The 14,807-nt window shown below is 40.5% G+C and overlaps 1 protein-coding gene across 3 annotated transcripts; it reads left to right on the top strand.

Moving 5' to 3' along the window:
* Nucleotides 1-760: 760 nt before the first annotated feature.
* On the top strand, nt 761-11,907 carry LSMEM1 (leucine rich single-pass membrane protein 1). Of its 3 annotated transcripts, XM_086610628.1 has the most exons (5): nt 761-1,688; nt 2,137-2,473; nt 5,560-5,691; nt 9,767-9,904; nt 11,674-11,907. In XM_086610628.1, exons 2-5 carry the CDS (start codon nt 2,461-2,463, stop codon nt 11,880-11,882), a joined length of 492 nt encoding a protein of 163 aa, XP_086466754.1. In that variant the 5' UTR covers nt 761-1,688; nt 2,137-2,460; the 3' UTR covers nt 11,883-11,907. The 3 variants fall into 3 exon arrangements, with proteins under 3 accessions (XP_086466754.1, XP_086466755.1, XP_086466753.1); XM_086610629.1 differs by having other exon boundaries at nt 761-2,467; XM_086610627.1 differs by having other exon boundaries at nt 761-2,473.
* The last annotated feature ends 2,900 nt before the right edge of the window (nt 11,908-14,807 follow it).

Genomic DNA, 14,807 nt, shown 5'->3' with positions numbered 1-14,807 from the left:
AAGGAGAGTTTGTTTTGGGTAGTTTTTGTTGGTGTGGTTTTTTTGAGTTTCAGATGATGGCAGAACCTATTCCAGGAAATCCATACATGCAAAGTAGAGTTGTACCTTCTAACTTAGATTTTTTTTTTTTTTCCTCAAGTAATGCATTATGTAAGAACTTGTTTGGTTTATGAAACTCATTACTGAGCCTATAACAAGGCCTTCCACTGCATATGCTGGTACTGGCATATGCTGTTAGTGTTTGTCACGCAAGAGCAGAAGAAACTTCTGATCCTTGAACTAGGTGAAGCTGTCTACCTGTGTTTGCCCAGCCCAAGATTTTGCTTTGCTTGAGCTAAGCTGTTCCTACAAGCTTGCTGGTCTCTCCCATGGCTTCTGGGTGATCACCTCTGGCATGCTTTCCTAGTGTAAAGTAGCACTTTTGATAGCTTCCTGTCCTCCTAGTATTTTGCAAATTTGCTTTCTGCAGACCGTCCTGGCAGGTTGCTAAGCACGTGGTTGCCCTTTCCCCCATTGTACTAGTTGCCAACTGCAGAGACCAGGATGGATTCCAAGGCTGTCTGAGGGGAGACGGGCTGTTTTGCTGCCCTGCAGAGATCTAATGGATTTGTAGACCTTTTTAAGCTTAGAACCAGAGAGGCCTGGGTCCTTGTCTTGCAGTTAGGATGGCGTCAGGGAACTTTCAGGGATAGAGATGAGGATTTCTCTTCTGGCTTGCACATCCTTGTTTGGAAGGAGGACTTCTAGGAAACCGCTGAAGAAAGGGAGTAAGCTGCTTGTATCTGCGTTACTGGCCCGGCTACTCAAGGCAGGCCAGTGGCAGAGCTTCTCAGCTTGGGGTAGAAACTATGAGTCAGAAGATATATCCACTCTGTTTCCTCAAATAAAAATATATCTATTGTCAGTTCAGAGGGGTTCAAAATTTTAGATGTACAGAATAGCTTCAGAAAGGACTTGTTGTTTTGAGCCATGGTCCCTTCGTGTAAGCGTCAGCTGCGTGTCCTTACAGCGTGCTCTAACATTAACTTCTGCAACATCAGCAACAAAAAGCTAGTGATCAAAAGAACTATCTGTGAAGGAGCCATTACCAGTACTCGCAAACACTTCATTGGAATTTATTTTTTAAACAACTAAGGATGCTGGATAAATTTGTCCATCCCATAATACTGCCCCACTTGAATTTGCAAGGTGTGTGGGAGAAGGAATAAATTACTCTGTTTTTTCTAGTTTATTCCTTTAAAGTACTTGCAGCTGCAACACTGTAGATATGACGACTCTGCATAGCAAACTGGTTACTCATAGTTACAGTTTTGTAGATATGACTCTTCTGCATAGCAAATGAGTTTTAAAAAGGCATCATAAACCAAAAGGTCAGTGAAATACTGATCATCAGTAGCAAACCTCGTTCTCCATGATAGAATATTACTGTAACGATCCCGATATAATGAAAAGCTGTGTATGTGCTGATTTCTTTTTAAAAAGATCAATATTGTGGAGCCGGTACACTTAGCCAAGATGAACTCTAAATATAGATTGAAAGGGACGGTCTGTTTCATAGCTGCCTTCATGGGTCCTGCAGGAGTTGACAGGTTCCTATGGGTCTAAAAGTAGACAGAGGAGTTTTCTTCGGGTGATTTTCACTGGCTGATTTCTTCTATACTGGCACACTACCTGAACGTGGTTATGTTGTAAGTACATTTAATTCTCGTGGGTTTTATTTCCTTTTAGACTTGATTGTTTTCCTTTTTTTCTGTGAAAGATTTTCAGTGTGTTCTCACACTATGTTCTAATTTTACCACAACAACTTAATGAGAAATTTAAAAATTGCTTGGGGGAAAAAAAATCTGTAAGCAAAGTACAAGATAGAGTGACTCCAAAACCCCCAATGTTTAGATTAGTTTGTTGGGAAAATAATAATACTTTTGACCAGTGACACTGATGCCTGTATCCTCTCTCCTTTGTTTGGCATGTCAATGGAATCAAACAAATGTAATACAGACTTTGTTGAATTAATAATGGTTATCTTCGCTGCAGTTACATGCACGGTGAGGAAATTGGCTTTAAATTATTGATAATGACTGCAGAAACACATAATTCATAATATTAATGAATCAAAGGTACTCACATTTATTACAGCTCAAGTTGTTCAGAAGAGTCTTCCCTGAAGTTGCAGGGAGGTACTAATCAAAATACTCAAGAGAAACAGCTGCTCTTCAGAAGCTAAAAATAACCAAAAGCCTCTGTGCATGAGGTGGTAGCTTCTAGCACACCGTTGTTGAAACACAGGGCTCCGTACTGACTGCAGTTGGCCACGGATGTGCTTGTGGGGAGAGAGCAGAGCCAGTGCTGGTGAGGACGTGGCTCGTGGAGCGTGCTGCCTGGCACCACGCAACGTTCCGGAGGAAGGAGAGCGGCTGCAGCCACCTGTCCTGAAATTACTGCTGCACTCTGAACGATGGCATGCTGCGTAAGGGTAACCACTACTATGCCAGCTTTTCTGCCTTATCTTTGTATTTTGTAGCAACAATTCTGAACAGAGAAGAAATAAGTTGCAATCTTTTCTTATACTGTATTAAATAGAAATATGAAAGTACACATGTAGGCCAGTCAATCCCCACTATCAGGAGAAAAAGCCTCTTTGTCAGGAGTGATTGAAGCACTTAGTCTTTAGACTTATTGAGGCTTGATGAATGTCTACCTGGCTGTGTGCTCAGATTTGGGAAAATTGCGACAATCTTCTGCAGCTGGTCTGATGAGGGCAAGAATGGATCTTTTCTGTAAACACTTAGGCCTATGTTCCTCAAACTTCAACTTTTCAATTTAACTAAGTGCTAGGTTAGGAATTTGGTCACAGTGTGTTCTCCATTGCTTAGAGAGGGAGAGTGGGAGAGGCATGTCAAGAGGGCAATGCAACCCACTTAGGATTCAGAAACCATCCTTAGGTGCTTAACATTCTCTATCAACAGGAGGTTTATGTCCCACGAAGTGCTGAGTTATATTTGGCAGGTAAAATGGAACTTGAGAGCTTTGATAAAATACTAAATGGGTAAGATATATTCGACTTCAAGTCTCAACAAGTCTCCATGAGCTCTCCCCTCACACGCACTAGCAAAGGAAAGGTACCTTTAGACTGCAAAAAGACTTATCTTAGAATAATAGGAACATTACCTGGAGGTACGTATTTTTCTTAAATAATTAGAGGGAGTTTTCAGCAACCAGGGTAGTCTAAGATGCCTAATTAGAGCAATCTGCATCTCTTTATGACTAGAACTGTAGTTTGTTTCTAGAAGACATTTTCTGAATCACTGTAGCATAAAGAAAATGAAAAGACTGTTAAAGAATACTGTGCAATTCATAGAACGGCCTGCTTAGGTAGCGCTTCTTTTCTATATATAATATTCCTTCATAACTGTATTTATATAAACAATCATTCAATGAGTTCATGCAGCCCGGACTCTGCAGAGAAACTGATTTTGCTGATTGGGCCCCATCCAGTGCTTTTTTTAAGGCGAGGAACAACTTTCTGTTGTCCAAAACTAGTATCTATGTGAAGCAGAACCAGAGTAGAAGACTAATTTTTGCCCCATTTTTCACAAATAATTACTTCACAGTGATGTTTCAAGGTGCATAAGCAGACTCATGTTCTTGATGCTCCTTCCTACATCTGTAACCTGCTTTCTCTGTCTTATCCTTGAAGCATTTGATGCTGAATGAGGAGTTGAGTGACATCCTTCCTCGTGGTGTTAATGAAATGTTGTACTCGGCACTGGTGAGGCCACACTTAGAATATTGTGTCCAGTTTTGGGCCTCTCGCTTTAAGAGAGATATTGAGCTCCTGGAGCGGGTCCAAAGAAGGGCGACTAAACTGGTCAAGGGGCTGGAAAATAAAACTTATGGGGAGTGGCTGAGGAAGTTGGGGCTGTTCAGCCTGGAGAAGAGGAGGCTGAGGGGAGACCTGATTACGGCCTACAAATATTTGAGAAGGGATGGTGGGGAGGTAGGGGAAGGGCTCTTTACATTAGTGTTGGGTGACAGAACAAGAGGAAATGGGTATAAGCTTAGTCAGGGCAGATTCAGGTTGGATGTGAGAAAGTATTTCTTCTCTGAAAGGGTTGTCAGCCAGTGGAATAGGCTGCCCAGGGAGGTGGTTGAGTCCCCATCCCTGGATGTGTTTAAGAATAGGGTGGATGAACTACTTAGGGATATGGTTTAATGGGAGATTAGGGACGGTTGGACTGGATGATCTGTAAGGTCCTTTCCAACCTAGAAAATCTATGAAATCTATGAAAGTTTAGCTTTCACTGGGGTTAGGATATCACCCTTCATCTTATCAAGTCATGCCATTCAGAGGGACCTTGACAGGCTTGAGAGGTGGGCCCATGCCAACCTCATGAAGTTCAACAAGGCCAAGTGCAAGGTCCTGCACATGGGTAGGGACAATCCCAAGCACAAGTACAGGCTGGGCAGAGAATGGATTGAGAGCAGCCCTGAGGAAAAGGACTTGGGAGTGCTGGTTGATGAGAAGCTCGACATGAGCCAGCAATGTGCGCTGGCAGCCCAGAAAGCCAACCGTATCCTGGGCTGCATCAGAAGTGTGGCCAGCAGGTCGAGGAAGGGGATTCTGCCCCTCTGCTCTCATGAGACCCCACCTGCAGTACCGTGTTCAGCTCTGGGGCCCCCAACATAAGAAGGACATGGGGCTGTTGGAGCGGGTCCAGAGGAGGGCCACGGAGATGATCCAAGGGCTGGAGCACCTCTGCTATGAAGACAGGCTGAGAGAGTTGGGTCTGTTCAAGCCTGGAGAAGAGAAGGCTCTGGGGAGACCTTCTAGCAGCTTTCCAGTACCTGAAGGGGGCCTACAAGAAAGCTGGAGAGAGACTTTTTACAAAGGCGTGTAGTGATAGGACAAGGGGCAATGGCTTTAATCTGAAAGACGGGAGATTTCAATTAGATCTAAGGAATAAATTTTTTACATTGAGGGTGGTAAAATACTGGAACAGGTTGCCCAGAGGAGTTGCGGATGTCCCATCCCTGGAGGTGTTCAAGGCCAGGTTGGATGAGGCTTTGAGCAAGCTGATGTAGTGGAAGGTGTCCCTGCCCATGGCAGGGGATTTGTAACTAGATGATTTTTAAGATCCCTTCCAACCCAAACCATTCTATGATTCTATAAAGCATCTACCAAGTCAAAAGGGTTATACAACTAAATAACTAATGTTCAAATCTGTGCCAGAGCCAGTTAAATAGATTTCCTTCTCTCTTTCTGCACACATACAGACACATACATATACACACACATACAGGTAGGTATACATACACATGTGCATAAACACTGTAGAAATGAAATTTTATACGCATCAAAGATCTCCAAGAATAAACAAATACTGTGTACTGCATTACCCTTGCCTTCACGACATAGTGTTAGTCCTTCAAATCCCCTGATTTTAAGAGCTGTTAAGGCTCAGCATTTCCTTAGATCAGGACAACAACCATTATTAACCATTACCAGTTATTTCTTGTATCCATATTTTAATTTACCTTCTCTGTTATTATTTATTTTAGATACAATGGAGAGGCCTTCATTGGAAATTAACCTGCCTGATACTCATGAAGAAGGAAAACTTTATGTAGTTGATTCCTTAAACAACCTAAACAAACTAAATGTCTGTCCAGATGGATCCCAACATGCCCTAGGTGCGTAAATATATGAGGTTTTCTAGATATACCATAGACAATCAAAAAAAAGTTATGTATGACCTTTGAAAAGACTGACCACATTGTGTTGCACTGATGCCAACAGTCCAATAGGCTGATATGTATATGTTAAGCTCTATACAGAAAAGTATAAGAAAAAGACTGAAAATGGCATAATTTAGATCAGATTAATGGTTTAGCTGCTCCTGCTGAGTATTTCATTTATTAGGTTCTTGGAAATCCTTGCATTTGACTAGGGACTCACTGTCAAGCCTGAATTTGTCTTCCATTTCCATGAGGTGATCCCTTGCAGGATAATTTCTCTAGTAATGCTCCATATACACCTACTACATAAATAGCATCATAACTCTTCACAAGCACTAAAATTCACATGTGGCAATAGAAACACCAAAGAATTACTGTTCATTCTTTTAAGACACATCTCCTAGGGACTTAAACCAGTTATCTGAAACATCCCACGAGACTTTAAAGCATTTTAATTTGCAGACTCTCTTTACTTAGAGTTTCAAATATGGGCTTTCACACTTCTACTGGTTTTATGAAGCTTTTATCTTTGATTTGCTCATGGCAACAAGAATATTTTCACCCAGTGATAGCTACAATATACTTGAGCTCTTTGTGTCCTGAAAACATCGGAGTTCTTCAGCAGCTTTCCACATGCCAGTATGTGAATCTGCTTTTAGTTCCTTTACTATAAAGGCAAATTTAACTGAAGAAAAGTTATAGAAAACCAGCTACTTTTAAATGAGTTTCAAATGGCCATAACTTAGTCATGCTTCTAGATACAGGACTTAAAATGCCTTTCCATTACTTCTGTTTTGGAGTCCTGTAACTTTTCCTAATGCAACTAACTAAAGTGGTGCTGGTTTCTAGATTTAACACAAAGATGTTAGATGTAAGCTATTTAATTTTCATGTGCATATTATCTTAATATTGTCACTTCTACAAGTGCAAAATGAGACAATGGATAAATAGGTTTTAATATCATAGAATCATAGAATGGTTTGGGTTGGAAGGGACTTTCAAGATCATCTAGTTACAAATCCCCTGCCATGGGCAGGGACACCTTCCACTACACCAGGTTGCTAAAAGCCTCATCCAACCTGGCCTTGAATACTTCCAGGGATGGGGCATCCTCAACTTCTCTGGGCAACCTGTGTCAGTGTTTCACCACTCTCATTGTAAAACATTTCTTCCTTAGATCTAATTGAAATCTCCCCTCTTTCAGTTTAAATCCATTGCCCCTTGTCCTATCACTACACGCCTTTGTAAAAAGTCCCTCTCCAGCCTTCTGCAGGCCCCCTTCAGGTACTGGAAAGCTGCTAGAAGGTCTCCCCAGAGCCTTCTCTTCTCCAGGCTTGAACAACCCCAACTCTCTCAGCCTGTCTTCACAGCAGAGGTGCTCCAGCCCTTGGATCATCTCCGTGGCCCTCCTCTGGACCTGCTCCAACAGCCCCATGTCCTTCTTATGTTGGGGGCCCCAGAGCTGAACGCAGTACTGCAGGTGGGGTCTCACGAATAGAGTAGTGGTGCAGAATCCCCTTCCTCGACCTGTGCTGGCCACACTTCTTTGGATGCAGCCCAGGATGCGGTTGGCTTTCTGGGCTGCCAGCGCACATTGCTGGCTCATGTCGAGCTTCTCATCAACCAGCACTCCCAAGTCCTTTTCCTCAGGGCTGCTCTCAATCCATTCTCTGCCCAGCCTGTACTTGTGCTTGGGATTGCCCCGACCCATGTGCAGGACCTTGCACTTGGCCTTGTTGAACTTCATGAGGTTCGCAGAGGCCCACCTCTCAAGCCTGTCAAGGTCCCTCTGGGTGGCATCCCTTCCCTCCAGCTTGGTGTTGTCAGCAAACTTGCCAAGTCAAAGAAACTCTTTGCAGTGTGGCTGTCCTGCTTTCTTTTGTAATTTTTATTGGACAGTATTGTTTACCTTCCAGGTAAATATACAGGGTTCTGTGGAATAATCACATGCACAGTCTTCCCTACATTTCAGCAGTAAATAAAGGTAACCTAATACGTATTTTATCCATCAATTTGTAAAGTGCTTTGGCTCCTTCTTGGATTATTCTTTTTAACATAAATATTTTAATTTTTAAATAAACTTTGGGATTTTGTAGGTGTCTTATCCCATTGGTTAAATACATAAAATGAATTTTTCACAGTGCTTAGCTGCCCTATTCAGCAGCACAAAATTCTGGTTCTCTTGCCAGAAAATTAGTGAGATCTGTGGAGTATTTTCCAATTTCTGATAAATACTAAATTCTTGTGAACGATCTATTAATGCTACAGTAGATGCCTAATTTGGTTTAAAAAATGATGTTTCAAGAGTGTTGCAGTACGTGGCATTGCTTTTGTTCAGTAACTTCATATGACCTGGTATAATCAAACACACAGCAACCATGTTAAAAGCTATTTAACATGTATATACCTTTTGTTTGCTTTGGTAGCAGCCACGCAGCAGTTTCTTTATGTTTTAGATGACAAAAGGGTCCCACTGTTTGCAGCTTGGCAAGAATCTGTGTTCACTGATTCCTCACAACACTGCAGACTGGCATGCTCAGCTGTCTGAAATAGTAAGAAGCATTCATTAGGCAGAGCAAGCACAGACCGCTTTTTAGACCGCTATTGATAGCTTAGTATGCTTGAGAGACAGCAGTAGCAGGTCCTCCCCATCCTTATTACTCTGATTATAAAATAATATTGGTACAAGCATCTAGTATATGATGCATTTGTTATGAATGCTAAGGGAATAAAAATAAAACCCCAAACTCCAAATATTTTAAGATTTCAGCACACCCACAGGGAGGAGCGTGTTAAATGCAGTAGAGAAAAGCAGAGATATTCCCAGAGATCTTCTCCTAGCTCAGTGACTTGCTCAGGCCCAGGTTCACTATTAATGTGCTGCAATGGCATATGCAGCCTTCCCTCAGCTTTATCACTACAGGCTCAGTTGCAAAGACTTCGGAGATTTCTACCAGCTAAAACAAGAATATGATGTAGAAATATCTTTTTCACAGATGTACACGCTACTCTTCAGAACGGCAACACAGCAATTATAGGAGGAGAAATTACAATAATTTACATGTAATTTTAGCATATATGAGACTGACACCAAAATGAAATTGTATTAGCCCCTGCTTCCCCCAAAACATGAAATAAACTCAAACCTTAGTAAGTAGTTAAAGTAGTATGGAAACTTGGGATTAAACAAACCTGACTCAAGTATGAATATTTTTTAATTTTCACATGACTTTTCTCATGGTGTTCGCTTGACTTTACCTGTTATCTTTAGGGCTTTTTGCCACCTCTCATTTGATCACAACTGTTTCTATGAGAGAAACTACTCACTTTCCCTATATGCAACACATTCAATTTTTGCCCATTCAATTTTTTACAATTTGGGAGGATATGTACCTCTTTTTTTTTGTTGGAATGAAACCAACAAAATCTAAAGAAGAACAACATTAAAAACATTTATTTTAAGATAAAAGTTCAAGACCTACATTAATCCTATCTGACAACAGGAGTTTAACTGAGATGCTTAATTTGGGAAATTAATCGTCCCAGGGACAATCCTATCATCAAACTGAAAAAGATGCAAATCTAGAGGATTAATGCGTAGGATGAATTTGTACCTAGTTTTCAGTATGAGTTTTTTTCTCTTCCCTTTTGAAATCTTGAGTCCATTCAGGCCCTTAGAAAGTCTCTGATGAAAACATCATTGCGACCTTTGTACATGTAAAATTAAGCTGTAAAACTCTGAACTGTAAACCAGGTCAACTTCAAAAAACCAGTATATTTCAACAACAGAAATAGTTTCATTGAACATGTTCCAACAGCTATAACAGATGTATTAGTTTTTATACTTCCAAATTCAAGCTGAGCTCATAAAGTTTTCTTCCCTTCTCATGCAGTATCACAGGAAATAAAATCTGTTGGCCATAATTATGACATATCCTGCATCATTTCATGGAGCCAGAAGCATTTTGTCATGTTTATCCTCCCAGCTTTAACAAACTTTTTCACCAAATGATTTGTCATCTCGTAACAGATGAGGAAGAAACCACTGCTGGTACTGGAGAAAACGCGGCAGGGAGCAACATAAGAAACCAGTGTTTGTTCTTCGTCACCTTTATTCTTACTTTGATCATCAGTTTGGCACTTGTTTCATTTGTAATATTCTTAATAAGTAAGTAAATCAAACAGAGGTTCTTAAAAACGTAGGGCTAATTGGAAGAAGAACTTTGCTGAAATGTGTCATGCTAGCTTATAACATGCTACTGCTGTATTCGCATGGTCAAAGGCTTTGCTTGGTTGTGGCTAGTGGGTCTTGGCCCTGGGTGTAAAATCACAGGCCTCTACTCTCTGAGCTAAAAGCTACAATTTGGTTCTTAGTGCAAAGGTTTTGTGAGGGTCAACAGCCGTCAAGAATTTAGCTCAGCAGGGCTATACTATGTTGCTAAAGCTGCTGACTGGAAATCACATTAAATGTTAAAGATGATTGTATGGCAGTGAGATACTTTGACAATGTGCCTTCCATTCCTTTCCAGATAAAACTCAGTACTGGTGTCATTCCACTAAAACTGGAATTACATCCAGGCTAACACTTAAATCAGGCTACCTGAAGAAAGACCTGAAGTTTGCCAGCCAAGTGCTGACTGGAAATTGTTTTGGAACTAAGAAAACCTCAAACAAAAGAAACAAAAAATCAGATGTATCAAAATTGGCACATAGCATCATTTCTGTAGACATAATTACTATTCCACTTGGGCAGGACTGGTTGGGCTGGTTTAGCTAAACTCATGGCTACAGGTGACCGTGGCTTATGGAGCCCTTGCTGTTTTGGGGTTTTCTGTGCTAATGGTATTGAACAGAGTATGAGGCACATTATTTTAACCTACGAGTTCATTTTGAACCATTGGAATCCACGTGAAATCAAGAGTTCTTTTACCCTGTAGCAGGGAATTCGCTAGAGCATAGCAAAAAGCTTTATTTTCCTTCTTGAACATGAAATCCTAATCCTTGACTGAATCTGTTTACAAGTGCTCAAAGGACAAAATATCAGACAAGTAGAGAGCACAACGGAAATTTTAAGTGGCATGATTGTAAAACCCTAATGAAAACATCTCATACTTAAATTCCAGATGTATCTAACAGAGAGCTGCTAAAAGTAGAGCTCTGGTATAGAAAAATTAGTAATGTGCCCCTCTAGTGGAAAAATGATAAAGTAATATTGAAAAGACTACTTACAGGGATTAAAGGAGTTTGCTTGGGCTCAGGTTGGTATAGGCCTGTGTTTTTTGAAACTGATTTCCAGTAGTCTTTATCTCAGATTATGTTTGTAACCCATAGACATAGATTCATTTAGCACTGGTACTATTGGACGTAAGGTTCAAAATGCATGGGTAAATTTTGTTAACTTCAGAAGGCCAATAAAAAAATAGCTGCAGAAGTGTAGATGATGGATACTGCATGGTGTTCCAGAGGAAAATGGCCTCTAAATGTCAATATTTGCAAGAATTTTCCTTTAATCTAAATGCTTTTGAAAATCAAGTGATGTGGCTGTAGTCTGTTGTGTGTTTTAGTAACTGTACTTTTAGAAAAATACAGGGGCATACTGATCAGAAAGAACATCTTGGAGCCCCTAAGTAAGACATTTTCCTGTGGACACTAATGGAATGGATACACTCCTGAAGCTGTAAAAGTTGTCTGAGCCATATTTGATTTTATTCCACTGCATTAAACTGAATAATACAGAAAATAAACAATTAAGAATGTAGTGAGCAGGTAACTGCACCAGATGCATAACTTCTTATCATTAGGTACTGCAGTTGTTTTCCTGTTTAATATTTTTACTCATCCTAATTCCCTACAAACTCCTGCAGGAATTCAAGACACAGTAGTGATGCTCTTGACTTAAATGTTGCCAATTTAATGTGGAATATTTTCCTTTTCAAGTTCAAACTAGAAACAAGATGGACCAAATATCAAGCAGACTAATATCTGAAAAGAAGAACATAGAAGAGCTAAAGAAAATGAACAATATGATATTAAAGCATCTAAATCAATCAGCAATTAAGGAAAAGGGGAGATACCTCTTCACACAGTCTCCTGATCTTCATGATTACCTCTTTACTCATCCTGAGCTGAAAGTCCCTGGAGAATAGATCTTCAGAATGAAATTCAGCATTTCATGTACTCAGATATTTTCACATAAGGCACACATGTTACTTAAACATTCTGATATGGTCACAGGAGCATTGAAAAAAACATCTGAATGAAAAATATTAGAAAATAATATTTTACTTGTTTTATGTGAATTTAGATTTTGAGAACTAAGCCCATATGATTTACAGTAAACAATGGATTGTCAACAATTTTGGGCAAGAGTTCCAGATTCTATGTGCATTGTAAACGGCAGGGCTAAAGGTTTAGTTTTACTTTAAACGTAAGTGAATGATCACGGAAAATAATGATTTCTATTCACACGACTCCAGCATGACCTTGTTCACTTAGTCATTCTCCTGTTTCTTTGGAACAACTTTTGTGTTTGCTTCTATATTGCTTGTATTTAAGGATAACTTCAGATTCCATAACTTATAAATAAATCCAGTTCTGCCACAGAGTTTAGTGATTTTCCTTTCTGTGAAACTAAATAGATTGACTTACTACTCCTTTTGTGAAAAAACCAAACTTGAATAAAACCAAACCCTTTCATAACATGCCGTATTCAGCCCAAATTAGTATTGACTGAAAGTGGGTGTCATATTGCCTTGCATGGGAAATGGGTTTAGAGAACTCCGTCAGGTAATACTCACCTCATAGCGACGCTAGTACGCTGTACTCAGTATTTGCTGGCAGCTTCTGGGGGAAGGCCAAGTGCTTTTATAAAGTGATGTGGGGAAAATGCTACACGTTCTTGTACTCTTCTCTATAGTTGCTGTTGGCCACTATTGGAGAAGGGCCAGCTGAAATCTTGTTCTGAACCTTCGTGTTTCTAAAATGGAGCTGTACCTCAGAGGGTGAAAGCAGGAGCCTACGCTTTCTCACTCTGACTTTACACAGCTGTGGAGACTGACACCCAAAAGTGTGACCACATAAGGGGCTGGCAGGTAGCTTTGTAATCTTAGTATTCAGAATGTTCTACTGGTACATATATTAAGAAGCCACCTCCATTATCAATAAATAAATTGGCTACTCCCATCACAACAGTGCAATGGAAGCTGACACAATGGAGTATATCCAACACCTTCTCTTCTACTTTGAGTTCTCTTTCTCATTCAATACTTTCTTACCTGTTCTGGACAATTTTACAAATAAAAAATCTCACCAAAGTCAACAATTTGCACTGCAGTCTCCTCTTCCAGAATGAATGATTTTCCCTTCTGTGATGACTATTTCATTGCCTACAACAGAGTGAAGAACTAAGTCCAGGCATCCATCTTGGTGTCATTCTACTTAGATTTGTCCACCAATTTTATTCCTGCTATTAGGAGTGCTTTGCTTTACATTTACATTTTACATTACCTTCTTTCTATTTCTTGATTTTTCTTTTCCTGATGTATTACTGTCAAGTCATTCACATGAAAACTGTGAGGTTTGGTCTTAAAATTTCTGCTGCTAATTTCCAGCTGCAGTCATAATTATCTCTTCTGGACAGCACAAGTAGTTGTTACAAAGATGATTTTAATATAGCTAATAGAGAATGATAAAAGTAAGTGTAGAATAAGTTGTAAGGAAAGAAATCCTAAAAGCTCAACCCAAATATCTTTCTGTAAACGCTCTTAAATGATAAAAGAAAAAGTATCATTAAGACTAAAAACATGACACTTGCAGTGTTGTTTCTCTGTTCTTCTCCAAGCTGTCAGCTGCTTTTTAATGACAGTATTAAGTCCTCATCTCTCCCACTCATCTTGTAGCTACCGTAACTCTCCCACTCATCTGTAGCTTTCAAGCTCCTGTCTCCCACTGACACACATCCGTACTTGTTAACCAGGAAGAAACAACCCTAGTATTTGGCACTCAGTGCATCTCAAACATGTGGATTTGTCACATCCTTTGTTGCAACTGCAGCGCTTTGTGGTCCACTGGAAACTGACACCAAAAGTCAATATTTTCTGGCAGGAGACTGTAAATAAAGTCTGTGCTACAGCAACAGTCCCCTGTGAAATGAAAGCTTCCTCGTCTCCCTGATCTTGTCCTCAATTAAGCTTAATCTAGTTATTCCATCACAACTCATAATAAATCCACTTTTCCTGTCTCTATTATTGATTCGAAGTGTTGGGGTTATTTGCCACTCCAGGGTTTGATCCTGCAAGTTGCTGAGGGCCCTCAACTGCCACAGACTTCGGATCAGCTGGGGCACAACCACGTGCACACATGCTCACTATCGACAGGACTGAGGCCCCAAATCATCCTCTTCATATTTAATTGCTTCTTCATTTGCAGTGGTCAGTGGTTAGGATCTGTGACTGAAAAAGTGCAAAGGTCCAAGGAACTCTTTAGGCCCATCCTGTTAGCACTGCTGAAACACATCTGTTGTTGGAGCCGCTTTCATACGAGGGAGACATGGGGCAGCACTGTGTATGGCTGCTTATGGCTTCTCAGCTCGAGTTACGAATATCCATTTACAGTTAGGAGCGCTTCCCTACAGGACCAGCACAAGGGTTGAGAAGGCTGCCTTGATAGTAGAGTGCCACAACCACTCCACCAACACTTTCTGAAGTACCCCCTAAACAGAAGCAAGTAGCGGCTCCTTCAGGGGAATATATCCCTCTAATCTACTGACAGCGAAATAGTGCCAAACAAACCAATACTTGACTCTTAAAATCTTCTACAAACTTGACTCTGAAGTGCACTTCAGCTCATTCCAGAGCTTCATAATCCTTATCTTGAATAAGCAGCTAAGTGACTAGTAAACGCTGAGCTCCTGGCAGAACCACTGTGCTGTATATGGATGTTACAGTATCTCCTGTAGACATGGGTAAGATCTCTGCTCTTGTGTGGCTGCACATCTCAGGAGCCTTTGCAATGTCTGGTATTATCATAAGGAACTATCTGTACAGGAGGGTGATCTGACAGTCACAGCTTCA

This window comes from Tauraco erythrolophus, chromosome 4 (genome assembly GCF_009769465.1).
Source record: "Tauraco erythrolophus isolate bTauEry1 chromosome 4, bTauEry1.pri, whole genome shotgun sequence".
NCBI classification, from domain to species: Eukaryota; Metazoa; Chordata; class Aves; order Musophagiformes; family Musophagidae; genus Tauraco; species Tauraco erythrolophus.
The sequence above is the reverse complement of the archived record's forward strand: the minus strand, read 5'-3'. Positions and strand labels throughout refer to the sequence as shown.